Source organism: Chenopodium album, chromosome 17 (assembly GCF_948465745.1).
Source record: "Chenopodium album chromosome 17, dcCheAlbu1.1, whole genome shotgun sequence".
Classification (NCBI taxonomy): Eukaryota; Viridiplantae; Streptophyta; class Magnoliopsida; order Caryophyllales; family Amaranthaceae; genus Chenopodium; species Chenopodium album.
The window spans coordinates 23,517,695-23,541,284 of record NC_137850.1 but is presented as its reverse complement, the minus strand read 5'-3'; the positions used below and the strand labels follow the sequence as shown (position 1 = coordinate 23,541,284).

The 23,590-nt window shown below is 34.6% G+C and overlaps 1 protein-coding gene across 1 annotated transcript; it reads left to right on the top strand.

Moving 5' to 3' along the window:
• The first annotated feature begins 21,182 nt into the window (after window positions 1–21,182).
• On the top strand, window positions 21,183–21,926 carry LOC145588745 (uncharacterized). Its single transcript, XM_081645352.1, has 2 exons — window positions 21,183–21,242; window positions 21,336–21,926. Exons 1-2 carry the CDS (start codon window positions 21,183–21,185, stop codon window positions 21,924–21,926), a joined length of 651 nt encoding a protein of 216 aa, XP_081501478.1.
• The last annotated feature ends 1,664 nt before the right edge of the window (window positions 21,927–23,590 follow it).

The following is a 23,590-nucleotide window of genomic DNA, read 5'->3' as shown; positions in this document are numbered from 1 at the left end:
TCTTTCACAATTCCTTTTCGTACACTGCTCTCTGCTCACTCACTCACTCACTCTTATTACCCTCTTTCAGTTGGTCCACAAAGTATCTATCAGACAAATAGCGATTTAGAAAATAACATAAAATACCGTATATTTCTTCTAGACACGTAATTTAACACGAATATATCATATTAACGTTCCAACAGACCAACAGTAACGTACGACTACATGATAAACTAATCATCAGATTGTAAAACTTTTAACCCATAACCAAAAAAAATAAATCGTTCAGCATATAATTTTGCATAATGAAACACAAAATTCAATTTTCAGATTTCCATTTCTCTCTCTCTTCTATAGTAATACTCTGTTTTTCTAATTCTAATTTATGGTGGGTCTTTCTTTAATTATTAAATTTTACTTTGTTGGTAATGGTTTAATTAAATATTGGATTAAATGCTTATTATTTGCTGAATTTAATCAGGTGGGTCTTCGTTCAATACCGACATGATTGGATGCTCTGCTTCATGAGAAATTCTTTGAGCCATGTTAACATATGAAAGTAGCATATTAAATTAAGCTTGAGTAGCATATTGAATTTTTAGGTGGAACAACGATGGCAATACAACACCAAATGCAAATAGTAATGGATCTATACTTATTTCAAGACTACTGTCGGACACCGGTAAAACATTCATAATTTTTTCATGGCTTCCATTAATATTCAAGAACAAAAAAAACGACATTGGGTATGGGTTTAGCAAAATTCGACAATTAAAGTTAATTCTGTAGGAGTTTATAAGTACTACGCAGCGGAAATAATATATATATGAATCATATTCAATAAAGTACCTAATCCAAGGACCGCATGCATAACACACAAGACACATAATCATACCTTTGAAGCGTGAATTCCACGAAGCTATTCGACAGGCAAATCAGGGAGAGAATAGAGCCCCAAGTGTTGCTCCTCTACTTAGTCCACGAGATTCGAACGAGCCGTCCACCAATACTAGATTGGTCGAGTGATAGAGGAAAACCGCGATCACCACCTTTTCGGACAACCGACCACCGCACGAACCACCACCACCACGAGACACCACCGTGCGCCGGGAGGAGGAGAGAGCCGTGAGAGAGGGAGTATGAGAGGGGGTTGGTTTCGTGTTTGCTAATTAGGGTTTGATCTAAATGATCAGTTAATTCCTTACATGCAAACCTAGGCACCTAGTCTATTTATAATCCCATTATAATTAGACTAGGGCACGAAGCCCAATAGCCTCTCAAAGCCCCTACATGGCCGGCCACCTAGAGTGATGAGGCCCATGATGGGCCTCGTCCTCTAATGCTCGATCTAGCCCCTTTGTGTGACCTTATAGGATCCGTCCAATTGGGCTTTGGCCTATTTTACTAGTCCAAAGATCGTAAGTACCTCTAGCTATGGCAAAACGACGACCCAAATGTCCGGACTTAATTATCTCCATAATTTGATCCAATTATATATCTAGTAATTGCACACGACGAAGACATAACTCCTTCAATCTCCCACTTGTCTGAGACAAGGGTGCAACATTCAAATTCCTTAAGTCAATGTATATGTCGATTTGATAATATGATTGCATCACATGTCGAGATCATATTAATCTACAAATCGTTTCTTGAAATCCGAGTTAGAATTACAAAACCAAATGATTACTGAGTAATGCATTTGAACGCGGCCACGTATTTTCTGAATTCTCCCTCTTCAAGCGGCCATGACACATTTCCTAATTTAATAGGTAGACTCTATCCAATCTTGTGGCAACAAGCCTCCCACTCAACTTCTGAAATAACCGGGAAACATCCTTAATAATCTCCAGTTACGGGTAGACGTTTGAATGTACCACAGTTATAACATCCATTGAATGAAATCAATGTTCCACTCATGTCAAAGGAATCCACTAATATATACGGAAGCTCTATACTTGAACTTCAAAGTAGGTCAATAGTTCGATCATGCATCATTCATGCATATCTAAGTGATTGACCGAGCATCACTATGCCCCTATAGCCCATGAAACCGAGCTATCCAATCAATCTTACATGCTAGTCCATTTATTGAAATCATTTATGTCCACTTTAATGATTTCGAACTAGGAACTTAAATAATATACGGATTTTGTTCACCTGTGGGGTTTCATACACCAGGTCTCTAAAATAGATAACCTGATGAGCCCATCAATCCATAATTATTTTGGACATTTTATTTAATTTCAAAACCATAATTAAATAAGAGAAATAATAATTTCTATTTTAAACATAATTCTGCAAATTGATGTATTTTCTCATGTAAAATGTTTCCACAAACATACACAACTTAAATTACATAATTTGCTTCAATCCAAGACTTTAATATGACTTTCATACCTTTGTCTATGGAAGGGGTTTAGTGATTTCTCACTCATAATAAAACTTTGCAGAACGTGACCTTCCGCCGGTCAATGATCTCATAACTGAGGCGATATCTTATATCCATTTGTTTGGATTTGTGATGTGACCCTGGCTCCTTTGTTCTTGGGCAAAGGTGACCCTTTAGTCATATTACATTTTAATCCGAACTTCCTCTAAAACTATCCGACTATAGCTTAATACACATATTCTGACATTGAGCATGCAATAGTGCTCTGCTTTGAACTCTTCAAGCTCACTGTACTTCTCCATACTAACAAAATTGTGCGTCTAGATCAAAATCTAGAGTCATCTTGCCTGTTTGGAGAGAACTTGCATTCGTAAAACTCTTGACAACTTGTTTACCTTTAACACCATAAACTAGAAAAATTCCTTTAGCGCTTCTCAAGTACTCAAGGATTTGTTCTTGGTAACTTTCCGTATGCTTATTCTGTATTTGCTCGAAACTTGCTACACATGCACAAGTCATATGTAACAACTTGTTTTGTACATTTCATGGTACATGTAATGGTCCCTTTTGCAAAAACATTAGGTCCACTGCCTTTACAACTCAACTCAACTAGCTTTTAAGGCACTGAGTTTTACTGAGTGTAAAACCATGAGACATGGGAAGAGATCCTCTCTTAGAATCTTGCATCTTGAACTCGTCAAGAACCTTATCAACATAAGTCTCTTGATTAGGTCCAGTCATCCTTCAAGATTCACTTTGTGGATTTTGATTCCCAATATGTACTCAACATCTCCTAAGTCTCCCATATAGAAACAATCTTTCTAACCATTGCTTGACTTATTCAAGTATTGATATATCATTTCATATGAAATGTATGTCAACTACATACTAGACTAAGAAGACCAATTGCTCCCACTAAACTTCTTGTTTCTACAAGATTTCTTTTCCATTCTTCCAAGGTAATCAAACTGTTTGATTTCCTAATGAATATTTCAACTCCTTAATGCTTACTTCAATCCATAAATGAATTTGTGAAGTTTGCAAAACTTTCTAGGAATTTCTGGAATTCAAAACTTAAGTTGTATCATATACATCCCATCCATCAAGAACATTTCATGAAGGTGATTTTGATTTCCATAACTAGAAATAATCCGAATAGGCTTACATGACTAATAGGTTTGACTCTATTTGTAAGACTATCATGGACTAGCACATCTTTACAGACATGGAGTCCATTCTGGATTTCTTGGCTTTAAGCCACTTCCTGAGTTGGCACTTGTCCAAAGCTTGCTTGTAGGTATGGATTCCAACCATTCCAATAGGAAAATTTTAGAATCCACCTTTTACTAGAATTCCAACAAACTGTTTGTGAATCCTAAGTAACCTACGATAGGTGTGAGCGACAATAGAATTATTCTCTTCAACTCATTGAAGCCTTTCATTCTAGTAGGACGATAGAAGTCTCGCTAGTTGAATTAGCTTGCTTCGACACATGTTTTATCAAATTAGCTGATTTCATGCGCATTCGTCTCTGATGTAGTGTTATCTACATCCCTTTGTTGCTCGTCTCGAATCTCATCGAGATCTAACTTTACTCCCACTTGGCTTTGTAGGGAGACATTTCTTTCTATAAAGACACTATCGCGAGCAACAAACATTTTGTTTCTACGCGATTGTAGGAATAATACCTCTGATTTAGGGTTTATTATGTCATCTTTGTAAACATTTTACATAGATTTCATATTCCCTCAATCCTTTTTAGAAAAGATTACTTTGGAACATTTCCAGTCTTTCTATTGCTTTGGTGAAGTTTCTGTTTAGTATATTCACAATTGTTGTTGTTCTAATGCATATCCTCACAACGATATTTGTAAATCATTAAATCTTGGATCGAACCATGGCAAGCAAAGTTTGATTCCTACTTTATACATTTTAATTGTAATGTTCCTGGATTGTGAACTAATTCAACAATTCCTTTAGATGATCATTTGTTTTGAGTTAAATATTTATCACAACAATCATATTGTGGTGCTAAATTGTTTATCTCAAACTTGATTTTACATTTCATTTTTGAATTTTGAATATTTCAATGATTCCAACTTCTATTTCATTAAGTAATTATCGACATATTTACTTAAATCGTTAATAAAAGCAATGAAATAGTTAAATCCCTTTGCTAAATCTTGAATTTATGGTACACTCACATCATGTGTTTGTGTTCCAAAAGGTCATTTTAGCTCTTTTACCCTTTCAACTAAAAGGTAACTTGGTCATTTTATCAAGCATTACTTCTAATTCTCAAGTGATTCATAATCATATAAGAGTAAGAGTCCATCCATAACTTTGGATGTGCAAATGGTTTATGTGACCTAACTTTACTTTGTTATAAGTATGTTTGCTTTGAATCATCTAAATTTACTTTTGTGATCTACGTATATCAATGTCATAAATAAAATTAACTCATATCTAGCAAAATAAAAACAATTTATTACCTTGGTCATGGATCAACATTTGTCCAAGCCAAGTAAAACCAAATCAGTATTCAAAACAAGAAAACCGAAATATTGTCTCATCAAAAACTGGAAATAGTTCTAAATGTCATGATAAACTAATCAGAAATTAAAACTATGAAGCTATCTCTGGCCACTCAAATACTTCTAGTGCACCTTCAAGCTCCATCTCCATGCTAGCTTCACTTGCTTGCAGTTCCTGTGCAACATCATAATGTTAAGCACTGCAACTTGGTATCTCATACCTTAGTGAAAGTTAAAATGTTTATAACATAATACCTGAGGTTGATGCTCCATTCTTCTTCTTGAGGAAATCAAGGTATTTCTGGCAATTGCGTTTCCAATGCCCCTTCTTCTTGCAGTAAAAGCATTCACTCTCACTTGCAACTTTGGGTTTTGGATTCGCCTTAGGCTTTTCAGGTGCCTTGGCAATTTGCTTGCCCTTGCTCTTGGCATTAGCCTTTTGCCCCTTCTTCTTGAACCCCTTTCCCTTCTGAATCATAAGAACTTCCTTCTTAGGTTCCTTAGGGATTTGTTTCTCAGCACTAACCAGCATTGCATGCAATTGACTCATAGTCTTTGCATTCGCAGTCATGTTAAAGTTCATGATAAACTGGTTGAAACTTTCTGGAAGTGAATGGAGAATGATGTCTGTTGCCAAATCATCACTAATTGGGTACCCCAGTTTCTCCATACTTTGAATTAGGCCGATCATTTTGAAAACATGATCATGAACTGTGGCACCCTTCTCCATTCTACAATCCATAATCTCACGATGAAGCTCATACCTTTCAACTCTAGCTTGTTTCTTAAACAAAACTTTGAGCTCTTCCATGATTGAATAGGCATCCAGGTCCTCAAAACGCTTTTGAAGACTAGGTTCCATGGTAGCAATCATTAAGCAAGTGATAGGCATAGCTCTATCATGAGCTTCCTTGTGCTTCTTGATATCTGCCGCAGTTGGATTTTCTGGCAGAGGTCCTGGTAATGGGGTATCAATGATATCCTCCTTGCCCTCAGATTTCAGAACAAGCCTTAGCATTCTTTCCCAGTTGGAAAAGTTTTCCCCTGTCAACCTATCCTTTTCAAGGAATGGTCGCAAATTGTAAACGTTGCTGTCATTGTTATTACGGCTACCCATCTATGTCAAAATAAGGCAAAGTTTAATAATTATGTTTAATAAATTAAAGTACCACAAAACATATTCATTTGGTAACTTTAAGACACTTTATTCAATAATTAAATGACCCCAATTGAATTTTAAGTGACTCCAAGACCCTTTATTCATGCAATAATTAACCGGACTTTGGCCCTGCCATCAACCATTACATTTTCAAGGTGAGTAAACTCTTTACTGATTACAACTCTTGTAACTCTTGGTTGAATAATTAACCATCACATGTTTAATTATTACCCTTAGCTTCAAGGTTCTAAACTTTATCTTTAGGTAACCTTGTTGAGTATAACCAATTAAAAGTGTAGAATTTGTCCTACCCCCACTCCCCAATGAAAATTATGATGCCCAGCTTTGGCATGACCCATCACAAATGTCAAAGGTTTCATCGGGTTTTTAATTGGAAAAAGCTGCCTCAATATTACTGGGATCTAGATTTATAATGTTGTGATTATTTAGTGAACTCTAGCGCATCATCAAACAACATAAATAAACCTAAACATGCATAATCTACTAATGCAATAAAATAAATATGACGTAGTATGGCCCCTTAGTCCTAAGAAAAACTAGAAATGAAAATGCTCCCACTTGAATCATCATGGATCTTCATCCACCTTGCTCCTTTGGGCCTTCACTTCATGGGCTTCTTTTGGGCTAACATCATTTAAATAACTATTCTATTTACATTAAATAAAAGTTATAAAAAATACTCAACGATACGCAGACCGTATTTAGATTACAAAAATACATCACGATACGCAGATCGTATTTAAGAATCTATGGGCCACACTAGTCTATATATAGCAACATAATATCATATATTAGAATAGTGCCATATAATAAATCACTCAACATGCTTGTCTAAACTATAACATCGAATGATCATAATAAAGACAACGCATTTCCTAAAAATTTTATATTTTAATCATAATTAGATAATATCATATATTATTCATGACGGTTCATAAAATATCATATATTTAATTTAGTCATGAGATAGAATCAAATCATATTTTAATCTAGAAAGATAAATCATATTTGATCTTCCATGATTATCCTAACTAATTTAGGAGATTCTATCCTAATTACTAGCCAATCAAATAATTTTAAAATCAATTACATCCTAATCTAATTATGGGATAATCACATTATTTAAATCAATTATTATCCTTTTGGAATATGCTCAGAATATCCTCATCAATCTTATCCTTAATTAACCACTTTAATTTAGGATAATTATCAAAATAACAAACTAAATATGGATAATATCAAATATAACAACTTTTGAATATTTGATTTTATCCTAAAATAAAAGATTTTAACCAAATAAAACCAACTTTATCTTTTAAATAAAAGATCATATTTTGAAAATATTTTAACTTATCCAAAATAAAACCAATTTTATCCCAAAATAATTCGCAATTATCCTGAAATAAATTTTTAAAACAGAATTTTTTTTTTTTTTGAAAATACCGCAACCACCACGCCGGCCACCGTGTTTGGCTAGCCGAAGCTAGCCACGGTGGCTGGCTGCCGTGACAGCAGCCACTACCGCAAGGGCAGCAATGTGGCAGCTGTTACTGCTGGGTTGCAGGCCACCGTGCGTGGCCAGCCGAGGCTAGCCACGGTGGCTAGCTGCTTTGCTCGAGAAATTTGAAAGAAACCTTGCTGCTTGATAGTTGAGAGGAGGGAGATGACCAGAAAAATTTAGGTTACTCAAGCGTAAAATATTTTTGAGAAAATTTAGGGGAACGATTTTTTTTTTAGGGGAACGATTTTTTAATAATTAAAGAAAGTAGGTTTTTTTTTTTTTTTGAGAAACTGCAGTATATGCGATTGACTACAGTAAAATATTGAAGAATACTTTTTATTTATATATATATTTAAAATATAATATTACAAAATTTAATAATTTAAAATACAGAGTTATTTTTATAACACTTTTATATTTTCCACAATCCACTATATATATTATCATTAATTTTCATAAACGTTTTCATATATTTTTATGCATTTTAATTTTTCCGTTTAATTCAATTCAGTTCAATTCAATTCAGTTTAGTTCAGTTTAGCTCCAATCAGTTCAGTAAATATGAACCGGCCCTAAGTTTTGTTAATTTCTTAACCATGGTTAAGCTAATAATAACAAATAAACGAATAATTGACATAATTGTCCCCATTTGATTCATACACCCATGACCAACCAACCTTTCACCACCAACCATTCCTCTCTTTTTCAGTCTTTCACCACCAATCTCCATGGCTCCATCACTAACAAATACCATCTTTCTGCTTCCTCCTTTTCCAAACACTATTCGTCTATCTCCTCCCACCACGCTCCATCACCGCTTTCCTTACTTCACATACCCACACACTGTAATAACCAACCTTAGCACTCCACCGCCACCGCCTCTTAAAGTCCAAATTCAAATTTAAGTTTTAAAGGCCAAATTCAACCATAAAACCTCCAAATTTGGAGTTTTCATGGTCGAATTTGGTCGTTAAAATCTATGATTGATGATATAAAAAGGTTTGCTTTTGTTTTACTCTTGTTTTTCTTCTCGTGGGGTAAATGTTGGTGGTTTTAATTTGGTGGATTTGTGGTGATTTGGGATGGTTTTTATATGGGTTTCGGGTAGGTGTGGGTTGTGAAATCTGGATTTGGGATGGTGTAAGTGGGGGCGGTTGCTGGTGGTTTTGAGGGGTGCAAGCGACAACAATTTTGGGTAGTGTATAGGGGTGTTGGTGGGAGTAGATTCAAGTAATTTTAGGGGTGCAGGTGGGGGCGGTGTTGGGTGGTTTTTAGGGGGTGCAGGCGGTGGTGGGAAGGTGGCGGGTTTGGGCGGTGACGAGTTTCAGCCTTGGTGAGGATGGGTCAGGTTTGAATTGGGAGCCAGAATTGAAGATAAAATAGTGTTAAAGTAAGCCATTAAGTCTTAGTTAACTAGGGTTAGGCTTATAATTTCATATTATTGTCATTAATGTCACCATTAGATTAGTATAAGTAATTGGAGTTTACCGGATAATTAAAAATTTCACAATCTACCAATTAGAAAATTAAAAACTATAGTGTTATTAAAGAGAATTTCCCATATAATTAAATACATTAGTTAGAAAAACTCATATCACCTTCGGGTTTTGGACTTTCAATTATTTGACAAATATTATAAATAAAGCTAAGAGCAATAGAAATTGTACATCGAAAATTTACGTCTAAGCCTTTTGGGTCGTATGGAATTGAAAAATGAGATGTCGGGATATAGAATTCGTCTCCTCAGAATCAGAAAATCCAGTTGTACTATATACTTAAAAATCGGGAAAAGATAAAGTTTTAAAAGCTGATAGAATTCTAAAAGCGCGTCGCATGGGCCATCAGTTTTGCGATTTTTGTTTTTATCATTACTTTAGACCCAGAGGCCAAAACTCAAAACAAGATATACTTGTATAATATATAAGAGGTGTCAATTCAGATAATCGGATGGAATTTGGATCGGGCTTGTTCGGGTCGGGTCAATTCGGATCGGATACATTCGGTTCAAAATTACCCTTGTAATTCGCCTCTGGATCAAATTCGGGATAAGATATCTCGGGACCAGATTGGGTTTGAGTGGGGTTAGCTTTAGATCGGTTCATATTCGGTTCGGATAAATTCGAATCGGGTTCAAAACGGGTTTGACCGGGTTAATTTCGGGTAGAGGACTTTGTGTCGCATTGGTTCTGATCGGTTGTTTTGGTTCTATTAAGTTCAATTTGATTACTAAGGTTGATTCAGTTCGGTTTAGGACACTTTTTATGTTTGGCTGAATTTGATTGGTTGGATTGACCAAATTTAATATTCAAATAAGTACATTTTTAAAAGTAGAGTAATTATTAAGTCTTTATTTTAATCTTGTTATTAGGTCTTTAATGTGTCATTAATATATGTTTAAGTGAAAAATATGGTAAATAATAGGTTGGGTTTAAAATTATGGTTGGATTGAAATCATGTCAAGTCAAAATCAGGTCAGGTTAAAATCGGATTCGGTTAATATCAGTCCCGATAAAAAACAGATCGAATTAAATCGAGTATTTGTCAGGTCAATTTCGGTTCGGATTGAGTTCAGGTTAGGTCAAATCGTTCGGTTTGAATTGAAGTCGGGTCAAATCTTTCGGTTTGAGTTCAAGTAGGGTCAAATCGGTTTTGGGCTGAGTTTAAGTCGGGTCAAATCGGTGTCGGGTTAAATTCAAATCGGGTCAAATTCGGATTCGGGTTGAGTTTGATTCGGTTACAGATCGGGTTTGTGTCTTGAATTTCTCGGATAAAATCGGATCGTTCACAATTGAAACGGATGATTTTTTTCTAGTCGGTTCAGTTTTGACACCTCTATAATAAATAAGTTGAAAAGCTCTAAAAGTGTAATTTTTTTGTTCAACCGAACAAAGCTTTAGTTTTATTTTGTGTTGGCTTGAATTAAGAAAGCTATAACATTTAAATTTGTTTCCTTAAAAAAAAAATACTAACATTTAAATTTGGGAAAATTTGTCAGGAATAAGCCAACCTTTGCGTGGTTAGCTCAAAATAAGACAACCTTTCAATTAACTCAAAATAAGTCAATTTTTAAGGGTATTTTCTCAAAATGAGTCAAAACCTATTAGATTAGAAATTAACCGGTTTTTAAGGTTAAATATAACAAGTGTCATTATGTGATTGGTCCTTTTTTTAAAAAAATAATTAAGATTTATTTTTGATTGATTATTTTAAAAAAGTTAATTTACAATTAAATAATTATATCAAAAAAAATAAAATAAACAAAAAAACTTAAAAAAAAAAAAAAACCCAGCCACCACCCACTTCCAGCCCCCTCCCCCTTCCAGCGGCCAGTGACCACCTCCCTCCTTCGTCGCCGGCAACCCCATCCCCTCCCTTTTTCCCCATTCCCATCCCTAAACCCAACCCCCAAATCCTAACCCCAACCCCTAAACCCATTCCCGTCCCTTCGTGAAGCACTGAAGTGCAACCTTTGCATGTTGCGAATAGCGAGGAGAACAACGTTAGTGAGGAAAAAATGGATGACGTGGATGGGTGTAAAGCTAAACGACGTTGTCGGAGCGATTTGCAGCGAGAGAGTGGACAAGGGTATTGGAGATGCAGAGGAGGAGTAAAATAGAGGAGTATGGTGGTTGACGGCGACAGCAATGTGTAAGGGTGGCGGAAGATGGGTGGTGTTGGATTGTTACGCCGATAGTTGGAGTTGAGGTGGTGAAAGAGAAGGAAGAGATGGTGGTTAGGAGGAAGAGGAGGAGAGAGAAATTGAGAGGAAAAACACCATTGTTGTGAGCTTGAGTAGGAATTTTGCAGAATAATTATGAAAATGGTGTTTCAGAGAGTTGTGAAAATGGGTGTTTGTGGGTTTGTATAATAAAGGGAGTTGCAGAGGGGGAGTAAAGAGAGAGAAAGGATGGAAAGTATGGAAGAGGAGGAGAGAGAATTCATGAGGTTGCCGGTGTCGCGATAGGGAGGTGGTCACCGACGCCGGGAGCTAGTAGGGGTTGTCGTGGGTGGGGGAAGGGTTGGCTGGTACTTTTTTTTTTCTTTTTTTTTTTTTTTTTAAGTTGTTTATTTAATATAATCATAGTTACTTAAATAAATATAATATTATTAATAAAAAAGAAAATATTTAAATTACCATAAAAAAATATATCCATTTTTAAAATAGGTACCCGTTTAATTTTTTATTTTATTTTACCACACCTTAATTTAAAAAATTTCCTAATAAAATTAAATTTAGTATATTATTTTTAATTAAAAAATAACTTATAGGTCATTTGGCCTATTAAAAGAACATATCCCTTAAAAGTTGACTTATTTTGAGTTAATTGAAAGGTTAACTTATTTTAAGTTATGATCACGTAAAGGTTGACTTATTTCCCCCAAATTTACACTTTGCTCTTCCATACTCCGTTATTTTTTGCCTTTGATCGCTCACTTTCCACACAATTTATGGAAAAATTAACAAACCCCCTTTGGTTATTTGATTTCATCACCTGTCATTGTTCATTTAAATTGGCACAAATCAACGCCAAAAACTCATCAGCATAGCACAGACGACCGAAGACCCCTACCTGCGCTGCTGCCCTCGCTAGGTGCAGCTATGGTCGGCACAGCAGACCGCACAGAAGCTTGCCAGCGCGGCCGCACCATCCGCGGTGAGCGGGCACAATGTCCCCGCCATCTTGGCATCTGAATTTGGGTCTGACATTCGCATTTTGAGGGGAAAAATTGCAGCAATTGTGGTGGTGATTGACCATGACTACTACTGTTCAAATTGGACGAATTCGGTTTACTGAGGAAGTGGAGCATTGATGGTGATTGCATCTATGCCGCTGTCATGCGCGAGTAAGGGCTAGCAGATGGGGCAGCGAAGCGATTTGAGGTGATGGTTGCTGCCGTTGCAATTGGGCGTGAATCAGGTTGACAACCCAATTTCAAGCATCATCTTTTTAAGTCGGCAATCAAAATCAATTATATATAGCCCACTGTCAATGATTTAATTTTACACTTTGAATTAACTATAATCTGTATAACGGAGCAGCTATGATATAATGTATTCATGTTAAGAACAATTTAATAATAATTCGATTAACATACTGGAAAAAAAAATTAATACGAAAAACGAAACTATAAAACAAAAATCAATCATTATTAATAAAAATAAACCAAAATAAAATTCAATCAATAAGATCTATTCCATATCAAAACATCACAAAATCATATAATCAAGAACAAATTTAGTCAATCAGATTTACTGCAAAATAAAACTACACAAAATCATAAATCAAAAAAACAAAGCACCAGTCGTAAATCCTAAAATCTAAAAACTAAAATATCGCCCATCATCCGAAAAAAAAACATAGAATGATAATTATTTACATTCACTTGCGAATGTTCTTGACCTTATTCCATCCCTTCTTACTGTAATTGCCAACAACTTTGACGCTTTTCTTGAAGAAGGTCTTCAATTCTTGGGCTCTTGTCTTGACCTGCTGCTCGAAACCACCCATATTTGGAAAATTGAAGAAAAGAGATCTGTAATTTGACAGCGAGTAGTAGTGGTGTGAATGATGTCAGTTAGGTAAGAGAGGAGAGAGAGAAAGGGGTTTTATAGGGAGCTAACCGACTTGAAATTAGATCTCGAAGTCGGTTTTGTAAAGGTGCCAGTTTTTTTTATTTTATTTTTTAATTCTACGCTAATGAAAGGATTTTTGGCTGGCTCACAGCTAGCAAGCCCTTATCTTGGTTGTCATATCAATTTTCTGAATCAATGCCGTTATTCAATTTTTTTTTTTTATTAAAGTAAATTTTTAAAAACAAAATCTATATTGAGACTCTGTATTGATCATCAGCTTTGACTTAATTTTTTTGAAAAATTTTGTGGTGAATAATACAAACTTTCAACCATCTTCCATAAATAGAACAATATATGGTTTATTTTAAAATAATACTACCTTTAATGTCTATTTGTTATAAATGAAATAAAAAAATCGGTGACCTGTTTTTATAGGTTACAATTGACACGTGTTATATTTTAATTGGTTAAGAAGTTTAAAAATATTTTTCTTTAATAATAATAATTTTAAATTAAAAATTTAAATAACTTAAACTTATTATAAAAAAAATAAATAAAAAAAAACTGAAATTAAAATTAATAATAATAAAAAAAACACCTCCACCCTGCCAGCAGCCACCCCACTGTCGCTCCCCATAACCGCCGGTGGCCACACATCTCTACCCGGCGCCGGCGCCTGGAGGAACCCCTCATAACCCAGACCCCGACCACCCAGCCACCCCTCGAAAAGTCGATTTTTGGGTTTTAGAGTTTATAGAAGGTGGTTCATGGAGGGGAAGGGGATAGAAACGACCGTCATAGGGGCGAAATAGGTTCCCCGACACAGGGGAGGTCGTTTGGGCGCCAGCCGGTGGGGAGCGAAGGGTTTTCGAGGGGAAGGAGCGGGTTTTAGGGTGGAGGAAGGTGGTTCTGGGGAAGGGGAAGGGGCTGGGTGGTCGGGGTTTGGGTTAGTATGGGTTTCACCAATGCCGGGAATGGGGCTCTGGCCACCGGCGTCGGATCAGGGGTTCTTGCCACCGACGGTTATTGGGAGGACCCGATTGTGGGGGTGGCTGCCGGCAGGGAGAGCTTTTTTTTTCTAATTTTTAGTTTTTTTTTCTTTTTTTTATTTTTTATTTTTAAGTATATTTTTTAATTTTAAGGTTTTATTTAAAAAAAATTGTTAAAAAAATCGATCAATGACATTGTGACACGTGTCACTAATAACCTATTAACCAGGTTACCAACCGGTTACGTTCTATTCTTGGCAAATGTATGTCAAAGATTATTCCATTTTGAAATAATCTGAAAGTCGTTCCATTTATGGAAGACCGATAAAAGGTAGTATTATTCTTGGCAAATTTTCCAATTATTTTTAACTTATACAGTATGTTGTAAAATGAGATGTTTTAGATGTTTTCAAGAGTAGGAGAAAGAAAGAAACAATATGATTGAAAAGTTGATTTTATAATCAATTGAACAAATATGGTATGTCGTGAGGCAAATCACTGATTTGAAAACGAAACTATGGCGCAATCGTAATGATCAATTGTATTCGTTGTCACGCCCCTAAATTTCACACATCACCAATCTCACACAAAGACACTTTTGGTGAGAGGTTGGAGTTATATAAACTTCCCTACATTTTATTAAGTATAAGTAAACTCATATGAATAGTGTTGAGACGATTATGTTCTTAAAAATGTTTATTTACTTATTTATCCCTTTTCACACACTTGTATGAATAGTGTTGAGACTATGATGCCCCTTAAATATTTAATTACATATTTTCCTTCAGTATTATTAATTATGTTTTTAACTCTTAAAAATAATGTGTGGATATTTATACCCCTAAAAATATTTGTTTAATGCTACTAACAACTAAAGTTATAAATAACACCAAATTGAGAGAACTTCTCGATCATGGCTAAGGGTCTGTTTTGATTTACTGAATTGAACTGAACTGAACTGATTGGAGTTGAACTGAATTGTTTATGAGAGAAGGAAATTAAGCTGAACTAAATTGAAATTAAGCCGAAGAGAATAGGCCCTAACTATGTCTTGTGCATCACGCGCATTTGCGGCACTAGTATGCCCAAAAAAAGGAATGTGTGTTAGCTTAATGTGTTTGATGTAATCTTGTCAACTGATTTCCTCAACCATTAAATATATACTGAAGGATGGGATAATCAAGAGTTAAAGAATTCAAAGGGACGAAGTACAAACATTAAGGTGAGTTAACAACTTCATAAACATCCCATTAATTGTGAGTGTTAAGAGATAGTATAAAGGAAGAGGAAGAGAAAGAGAAAGAGTCATTGGCGCCTGATGAGGCGAGGTTCACCCAATCGAGCGAGAGTGATATGTAATTTCAACTTGTATGCGCGCTCGACCGGGCAAACAAATGACGAAAATCAACTTTGCACCCGCACCTCATCGGGCTAGAGTGAAAAGGTCAACTACCATTCTTCTCCGTACTCCAATATATAATAATAAATAAAAGTGTCATCATGTAAATGATGTAAATGTCAAATTAGTCACAATTTCTTCTTTAAGAATCTATATCTATACAATATATTAAGTAATCACCAGATAAGACACTTCATGATAATTTTGTGAAAATTTTTCCCTAAAAAATGCTATTTATGTATTTAAAAAGTTCTATTAAAAAATTTTGAAATTCTTTTAGTAAGTTTTGTTACATACATACGTAACAATTAAATAATTTTAGAGTAGAAATAATTCAAATAAAAAAATAAAATTGATACATAAGTCATTTAATTTCAATTAACTCCATATTAATTGATTATCAATATTTATAATCTTATTATTACGAATTCGTGCATTGCATATTTGCACGGTTCCAATAACTAGTACTTTACTAAAGTGGAGTTCATATTGGAGGGAATTTTTCCTCTTAAACCTTTTTATTCAGTGTATTATTTTATTTATTTAATTATTTTATTTATTTTTTTTTCGGAAAATTTTCATTTTATTGAAAATAAAAATTTTAGTTTATTTTTTCAAAAACATTTATGACAACATTCTAATCTACTCCATATACTAAAAAAAAACCCATATACTTAAAAAAAAAACTACATTGTACAAGTATTTTAAACAATTACTGACCAATATATATATTTTACAGATTTAAAGAAAAAATGGAGAGAAACTCTGAAACCCTAAAAATGCCGAAAAATCCATTGAATGAAGAACATGATTAACTGGATTGATCTAACAAGAAACCAAAACGAAAAATTACAAGCACCATATTTCATTCATCACATTCTGTTAATGATGAATTAATGGAAATAGACCAAGGTCATCAGGCTGAAATGGCTGCTACGCCAGGGGACAAGACTAGGGAACTAGTACACTCCCAAACTGGTGCTAGGCCGCAAAATTCTTTCAGAGAATTGATGAGGGGAGAAGGAAGCAATCAATCGTTGCATCAATTTTTGAGCAATTTTGGTGCCGATGAAGAAGATGATATCTCTAATGATGATGAAGTTCCGGATGAAATACTTAATGATAGTCGATGCCATGTTATCAATCTTACAAAGGATGAGAAGAAGAGGTTGAGACAACCATGGAAAACTTCTCTTACTCCCTCCGTGTTTTAATAAGTGTTACAGTTTGACCGGCACATAATTTTAGCCAATTTAATTGACTTAAATAAAATAAGAGGTAAGTAGGATAGTTGGAGTATTTAAAATTTGTAAAAGAAAGATAGTGGGGTTAATATTTTATTGAAGAGTAATGAATGTGAGAGAAAATATATAATAAAAAAAGTAGTAGTTTGTTTGAGTGGGGAGCATGAAAGGAGAGAGATATAATATTTAAAGGTAACTTTTTGCTAAAAAAGGAAGTGTAACACTTATTAACACACGGTCGGATTTGGTAAGTGTAACACTTATCAAAACACAGAGGGAGTATCACCAAGATGTTCAACGACAAATTGGGATATATGGGATTAATGAGGAGATTGAAAAAGAAATGGAACATTAGAGGAGATCTAACCTGACATATATTGGTTGCAATTACTATATTGCTCATTTCACCAATGAAACTGACTATAATTATGTGTAATACTCCGTATTTTTATTATATTTATATATATATAAATTAATTATTTTATTTATTAAAATGATTTAATTCATTTTATAAAGAAATTATTTATTTAAATAAATTATAAGTGTGTGTAAATAAAATGGATTATAAATTGAGGCAACAAAAGTATTTGTAATTGGGTCAATCCTATTTAAAAGGGTGGACTAACTTATTGGGAATTTAGGGGCCCAATAAGTTGGTCCAAAGGGAGAATTTGTAAGGGATTAGGAATTAGTAATGGAAAAGTTGTAAATATGAGTTTTAATTTTAAAAGGAGAGTATAAATACCTTAAAACCTCAAGATTTTTCCACACAAGTTCATAATTGTCAGATTTCATAAAAAAAAAAATTCAAATGTTTTTTCATTATTTTCTCTATCTCCTTTTCCTTTATTTTTCTTTCTTTTTCCTCTTCTTTTTCCCCTAAAACCCACGCACTCTCTCTCCTTCTACCTCTTTTTGGCACGGCCGGCCATCGGCAACCCAGCCGGCCGGCGCCACCCTCCTCTCTCTCTCTCTCTTTTTCCGGTTTGTTCATATATATATATATATAAAACTTCTTTAATCCTAAAATTTATTCTATTGATTTATTGTAATAAAGGCATGATTTTTATTATGTTTTGGTGTTGATTTTAGGATTTTGATATTTCTAATTTGTTGTTATAAATTTCAAATTTTTATTTAATTAAAAACCCCAAATTATAAACCCTAGAAATTGGAGATTTTGTATAATTGGTTAGGGATTGAGGTTAGGTTGTTGTTCTTGATTAATTCATGGTCTAATCATGTTTTTGATGTATTTAAAGCCTTCAATTGAATGCTGAAAATTATTTACACACACTAATTTTTAATTATTGAGTTAGGGTTTAATTACCCATAAAAAGGAAAAAGGTTTTAATGATTTATATATGATTTTCTAGCCTAAAAGTGATGTTTTATATAAAATAAGTATGCTGGAATTTTATTTAAGTCATAAAAATCAAGTGTTTTTGAAAGGATATGAAGTACCCACTTAAAGAAAAGGTTTTATGGCTTTCATATCATTAAAAAGGGTTAATTAGTATGGTTTACATAGTATTATAGTTGCTGGAAATTTGTGAGAATAGTGGATTAATTATAATTATGTATTTTTAATTGTAGGAAGTTTCAAGCTAGGTGATTTCTAGCAAGAGTGCACAAAACTAGGCAAGGAACCTTAACTAAAATAAGTAGTATGTGCTCACTAATTAATTCAAGAATTAATTGGAAGAATGTGTTGATTATTGTTATGTTTAATCTTGATTGATTGGCTGGAGTCTTCACATGTTAAATTGATAAATCACGTAAAGTGTAAGAGGATACACACCAAAACTCTTAGAACATATATACCTTGAGTATGAACATATGGGGGAGTTATGGGGTTTTATATTTAACCATAGCTTCTACAGTGGTACAGGACACTGTACTTTCTTTTATTATTATTATTTATGCGCTGGAATTCCGTCACCAAGGTGTGACATAGTAGGTGCCAATTGAGGAAGCTCCCTGGTTGGAAGCTCCATTTTTAATGGACTATATTTTTAAGGAAGGAAACCCGTTCGATGCGTAATCCAAAGATGTTAATTAATAATTAATATTGCTAGTTATGAGTCAAAGGTAAGTTGACTGTGATTGTATTGCAAGAATGTTTTATTACTATTCTTGTTGATAGGATATTCATGTTAGTGTGGTGCATATGTACTCAGCTTTTGCTGATTCGTACTTTTGTGTTTGTGTTTGGATTTCCTTTGGTTGGCCCTACTATGACCCATTAGGGTTGAAATAAAGGGGAAGTGACAGGTACTTGAAGCATGAAGAGTATGATGGGAGTGAGTGCCGAGAGTTACTTGTGATGCTTTCCTAGTTTTATGTTTTGAATTATTTTATTATGGACTAACCTTATGTGTTGTTTAAAGTTGGATTTTAAAAGGGCCATGTTTGGAATGGTTCCAACTTGTGATTTAATTACTTTTATTTTGTTTTGAGGTTGTGAACTCAAGTTTTATTTTAAAAGTTGGTTTTTACTTTAGACTTCCACTATATAACTTTAAAAAAATAGCCTTAGCCATTATCACGGTGGCGGTAATATTTTGGTTATTTCCTTAAAATAGTTTTAATTAAAATAAAAAGAGTAATTTAAAATAAGGGAATTTCCGGGGTATTACAAAATGGTATCTGGGAGCTTTGGTTGAATTTTATTACCACTAAAGCCAAACTATTTTTTTAGGTACCTATTTTTTTTTAAAAGCTTGGCCAAGTGCTTATTCTAACAAGTTTGAAATTTTTTATAAAGTTCAAAAAAAATTATTTTTTTTAAGAGGAGGGCCGAATTTTTTTTATTTATTTTTTTTATTTTCAAAGGTCCGATTTTTTTTATTTTCTCAAATAAATATTTTCGAAAATGTTTTAGAATTTAAATTAAATTATGCGTGCAGGTATGCGAAGGATTCAAGGTATGTAATTATGTGTTAATCGCTTTAAAATCATGTGGTGAGATTTGGGCAGGAAAGAATGGGCATATAGGCTAGAATTGTATGTCTCCTTATGTGCATATTTTATTTATATGAGGTGTTCGAGCATGTTGAATGATAATATGTATTTATATGAAAGCATGTTTATGTGTGGTGACAAAAATTGTATGACTGAACACCAAACTTAAATTTTTGCAAAGAACTGTATACTTGATTAAATAAAGAATTTTCTTTATTGAGTCATAACCTGAAATACCTTGCAGGATGTTTGATTTTCCTAGTAGATTTTCCTACATGGGTACTCTGGTCAAGAAAGATTATGAGCATGTTTGGGATTATATTCGCAGAATTCGATTTTATTGTACTTATAGATCTGATGTGTTTGGGGAGCGTCACCTAGACCAACCTGATTATGTCTCAGCCATGATTGTTCACTGTTTACCTAATTATCCACCTTATGAGGCTATTAAGAGTCGATTTTTTGATTTCCACTTGCCTAATGGTGTAGCTAACTATACCAAGTATAAGGATTCTAATGGTCAGTGGGGAGCAGATTGGAGATATTTATACCGTTACATTGCTCACTGGGAATTTATCCATCTTAACCCTTAATATGCTTCTCAACCTCCTCCTTGCCATAACTTTGGTGATCCAATTCAACACCAATATGCGCCCTATTACTCTTCAGAAAATGAAGATCCCATGTTTGAGTCAGAACCTGAGTAGAGTTATAAGAACCAAGGTGAACCTATAGAGCTGGATAGTGAGTATGGAGATTCTTCTTGTCAAGTTATTTCTAATCCTAATCCTCCAAGTCCTCCAGTGATTGTCAACTTAGAAACCGATGATTCTGAGGAAGACCCTGAGGAAGATGAAGATGATGATGATGATGGCAATGATGTTGACAATGGGAGTGATCCTGAGTATAATCCAAAGCAGTACAGAGAGATCAAAGACAAGATTAACAAAATGTCAATATTTGAGGATTATAGATTAACTTTTCTTTAGCGTTTTAAGATTTATTCTTTATTCATAGTTATAGTTTAATAAAGTTGTGTGAGTAATAAGTAGCAAAGCTATAATTGGGATGTTTCAAACATTTCTTTTCCTATTTCAATAAAATTATTATTATTTCTTCTCAATCAATCCTTTCTCTTTATATAAGCTTATCAAACATTAATTTTAATTTATTGCTTTCTGTAAATGGTACCAAGGGAAATGGCTCAAAAATATTTTGTGGTGTGCTTATTTAAGTGAAATGGTTGCATGACAACCAACAATGTGTTGAATTATTAGTAGGAGAATTGAGCAGTTGCTTCTACTATAATTCAAAATGACTGCTTACCTGCTTGAATTCAAGTAGTATATATAGTAATTTCTTAGTTGCAAGAGAGTTGTGACCTACCTAATAGTAGTGATTTCTTTATTTAGGAGATCTAGAATGGTAGGAAGAAACAACAATACCAATGATCTGAATGAAGTAGTAAGGGAATTAGCTGCTGTAGCTCAATAGTTAGATGAGAGGAATAATAATCCAGACCTTACTAGAGAGTTATTTAAGAAGATAGCCCAAAGCAAACCTCCTACCTAACAGGGAAGACCTGACCCAACTATCCTTGAGAACTGGTTGAGAGAGTTTGATAAGTTGTTTGTGGTAGTAGCATGTCTTAATGAGTGCAAAGTGAGTAGTGCAGCTTACTACCTAAGGGGTGAGGTATATTTATGGTGGCAACAAAATGGGAAAACTGTGAGAGATTTACCTAACTTTGGATGGAATGTGTTCAAGGAGCAAGTGAGGGATAAGTTTTACCCTATGTTCTTGCAGAAGCAGAAAGCTGATGAGTTCTTGGAACTTAAGATGGGGAATATGTCAGTGATTGAGTATTACACTAAGTTTATCGAGTTGTCTAGATTTGTTGAGGATACTATGGCTACTGACAGGCAGAAAGCTAGAAGGTTTGAGAGAGGATTGCCTCTTGCTCTCCAAGGGAAGTTGTCAGGAAAAGTTTTTGACAACTTGGATGAGTTGTATGGAAGGGAAACACATTTACATGCATTAGAGTTGAAGGAGAAAGCTGAAAAGGCCGAGTTGGAAGCTAGGAAAAAAAGAAAGGAGCCTATGAGTAGTCCTGGACCATCCAGGAACCAGAATAACTTTAAGAGGCAGAAGTTTAACAACCACTAAGGTAATAACTTCCAAAATAATAGGAATAACCAAGGTGGGCGAAATTTTCCTAAGGGAAATAGGAACCAACCTGGAGATCGTAACCGAAGAGTATACTACTGTAAGTGATGTTCTAATAACCACCCAGGGAAAGTGTGTGAGGGTAACCTGGTCACTTGTACCCTGTGCAACAAGCAAGGGCACAGGGCATGTGAATGTTTTTCTAAGAACAAGGGAAACCAGGGAAACAATCAACCTAGGGGTAATGGACAAAACTGGAATCAATAGAAAGGTGGTCAGGGTAACAACGGGAATCAGATGAACAAGGGAGCACAGTTTCAGAATGGGAATAAGAACACCAATGGAGGTAGCACACAAGTTAAGGGTGGAACACCAAGAAAGCTTAATGTGATGGGTTCACGAGAGGCCGAGGCTGTGAAAGATGTTATCACTGGTACATTTTCTATAAACTCAGTTCCTGTTAAAGTTTTGTTTGATTCTGGTGTAACATACTCCTAAAGCTATACTTCCAAAACTATCAAACTGTCTGAAAACTGTAGATGACATAGATATTCCTATAGAACTTCCAACTGGAGGGTGTAGTTCATTGTACTAGGGTCTATAAAAATGTGCCTATAAAGATTAAGGGTAGGGAATTCTTATCCAACCTGATTGAATTTGAATTAGGAGACATTGACATAATTTTAGGAATGGATTGGTTATGTCGCTATAATGCTGAAATACGAGGTCAGTAACAGAAAATCCATTTGAAAACGACTCAGGGAGAGATCGTTACTCATTGGAGACCTGGTAAACCTAGACCTACTAAGATCATTTCTGTGTTAAAACTGGCAAAGTTAATGAAGAAGGGTAACCCAATCTATTTCTGTAGTGTGAGAAACTTGGAATATGAGAAACCATCTAAACCTGAAGATATTAAGGTAGTAAAGGAGTTTTTAGATGTGTTTCCAAAAGATATCCCAAGGATGCCACCCAAGAGAACTATAGACTTTACCATTGACTTAGTGTCTAGAACATCACCTATCTCTAAGGCACCATACAGGATGGCACATGCGGAGATGAATGAATTGAAGAACCAACAGCAAGATTTGTTAGAAAAAGGATATATTTGTCCAACTGCATCACCATGGGGAGCACCTGTATTGTTTGTGAAGAAGAAAGATGGTAGCATGAGGCTATGCATCGATTATAGGGAGTTGAACAAAGTAACCATCAAGAACAAATACCCTTTGCCTAGGATAGATAACTTGTTTGACCAATTGAAAGGTGCAGCAGTATTTTCTAAAATTGATCTAAGATAAGGGTATCAGCGAATTGTGGAAGAGGACATTCCGAAAACGGCATTTAGGACAACATATGGACACTATGAGTTTACAGTAATGCCTTTTGGGTTAACAAATGCACCTGTAATTTTTATGGACTTGATGAATCGAGTGTTTCAACCATTCTTAGACCAATTTGTGGTAGTGTTTATTGATGATATTTTGATTTATTCCAAAAACTAAGAGGACCATGCAGAGCATCTAAGGTCGGTATTAGCTACTTTAAGGACAAACCATTTGTATGCCAAATTCTCGAAGTGTGAGTTTTAGTTAGAAAAGGTAGCATTTTTGGGAAATTTTATATCCAAGGATGGAGTAGAGGTAGATCCTGCAAATATTGAA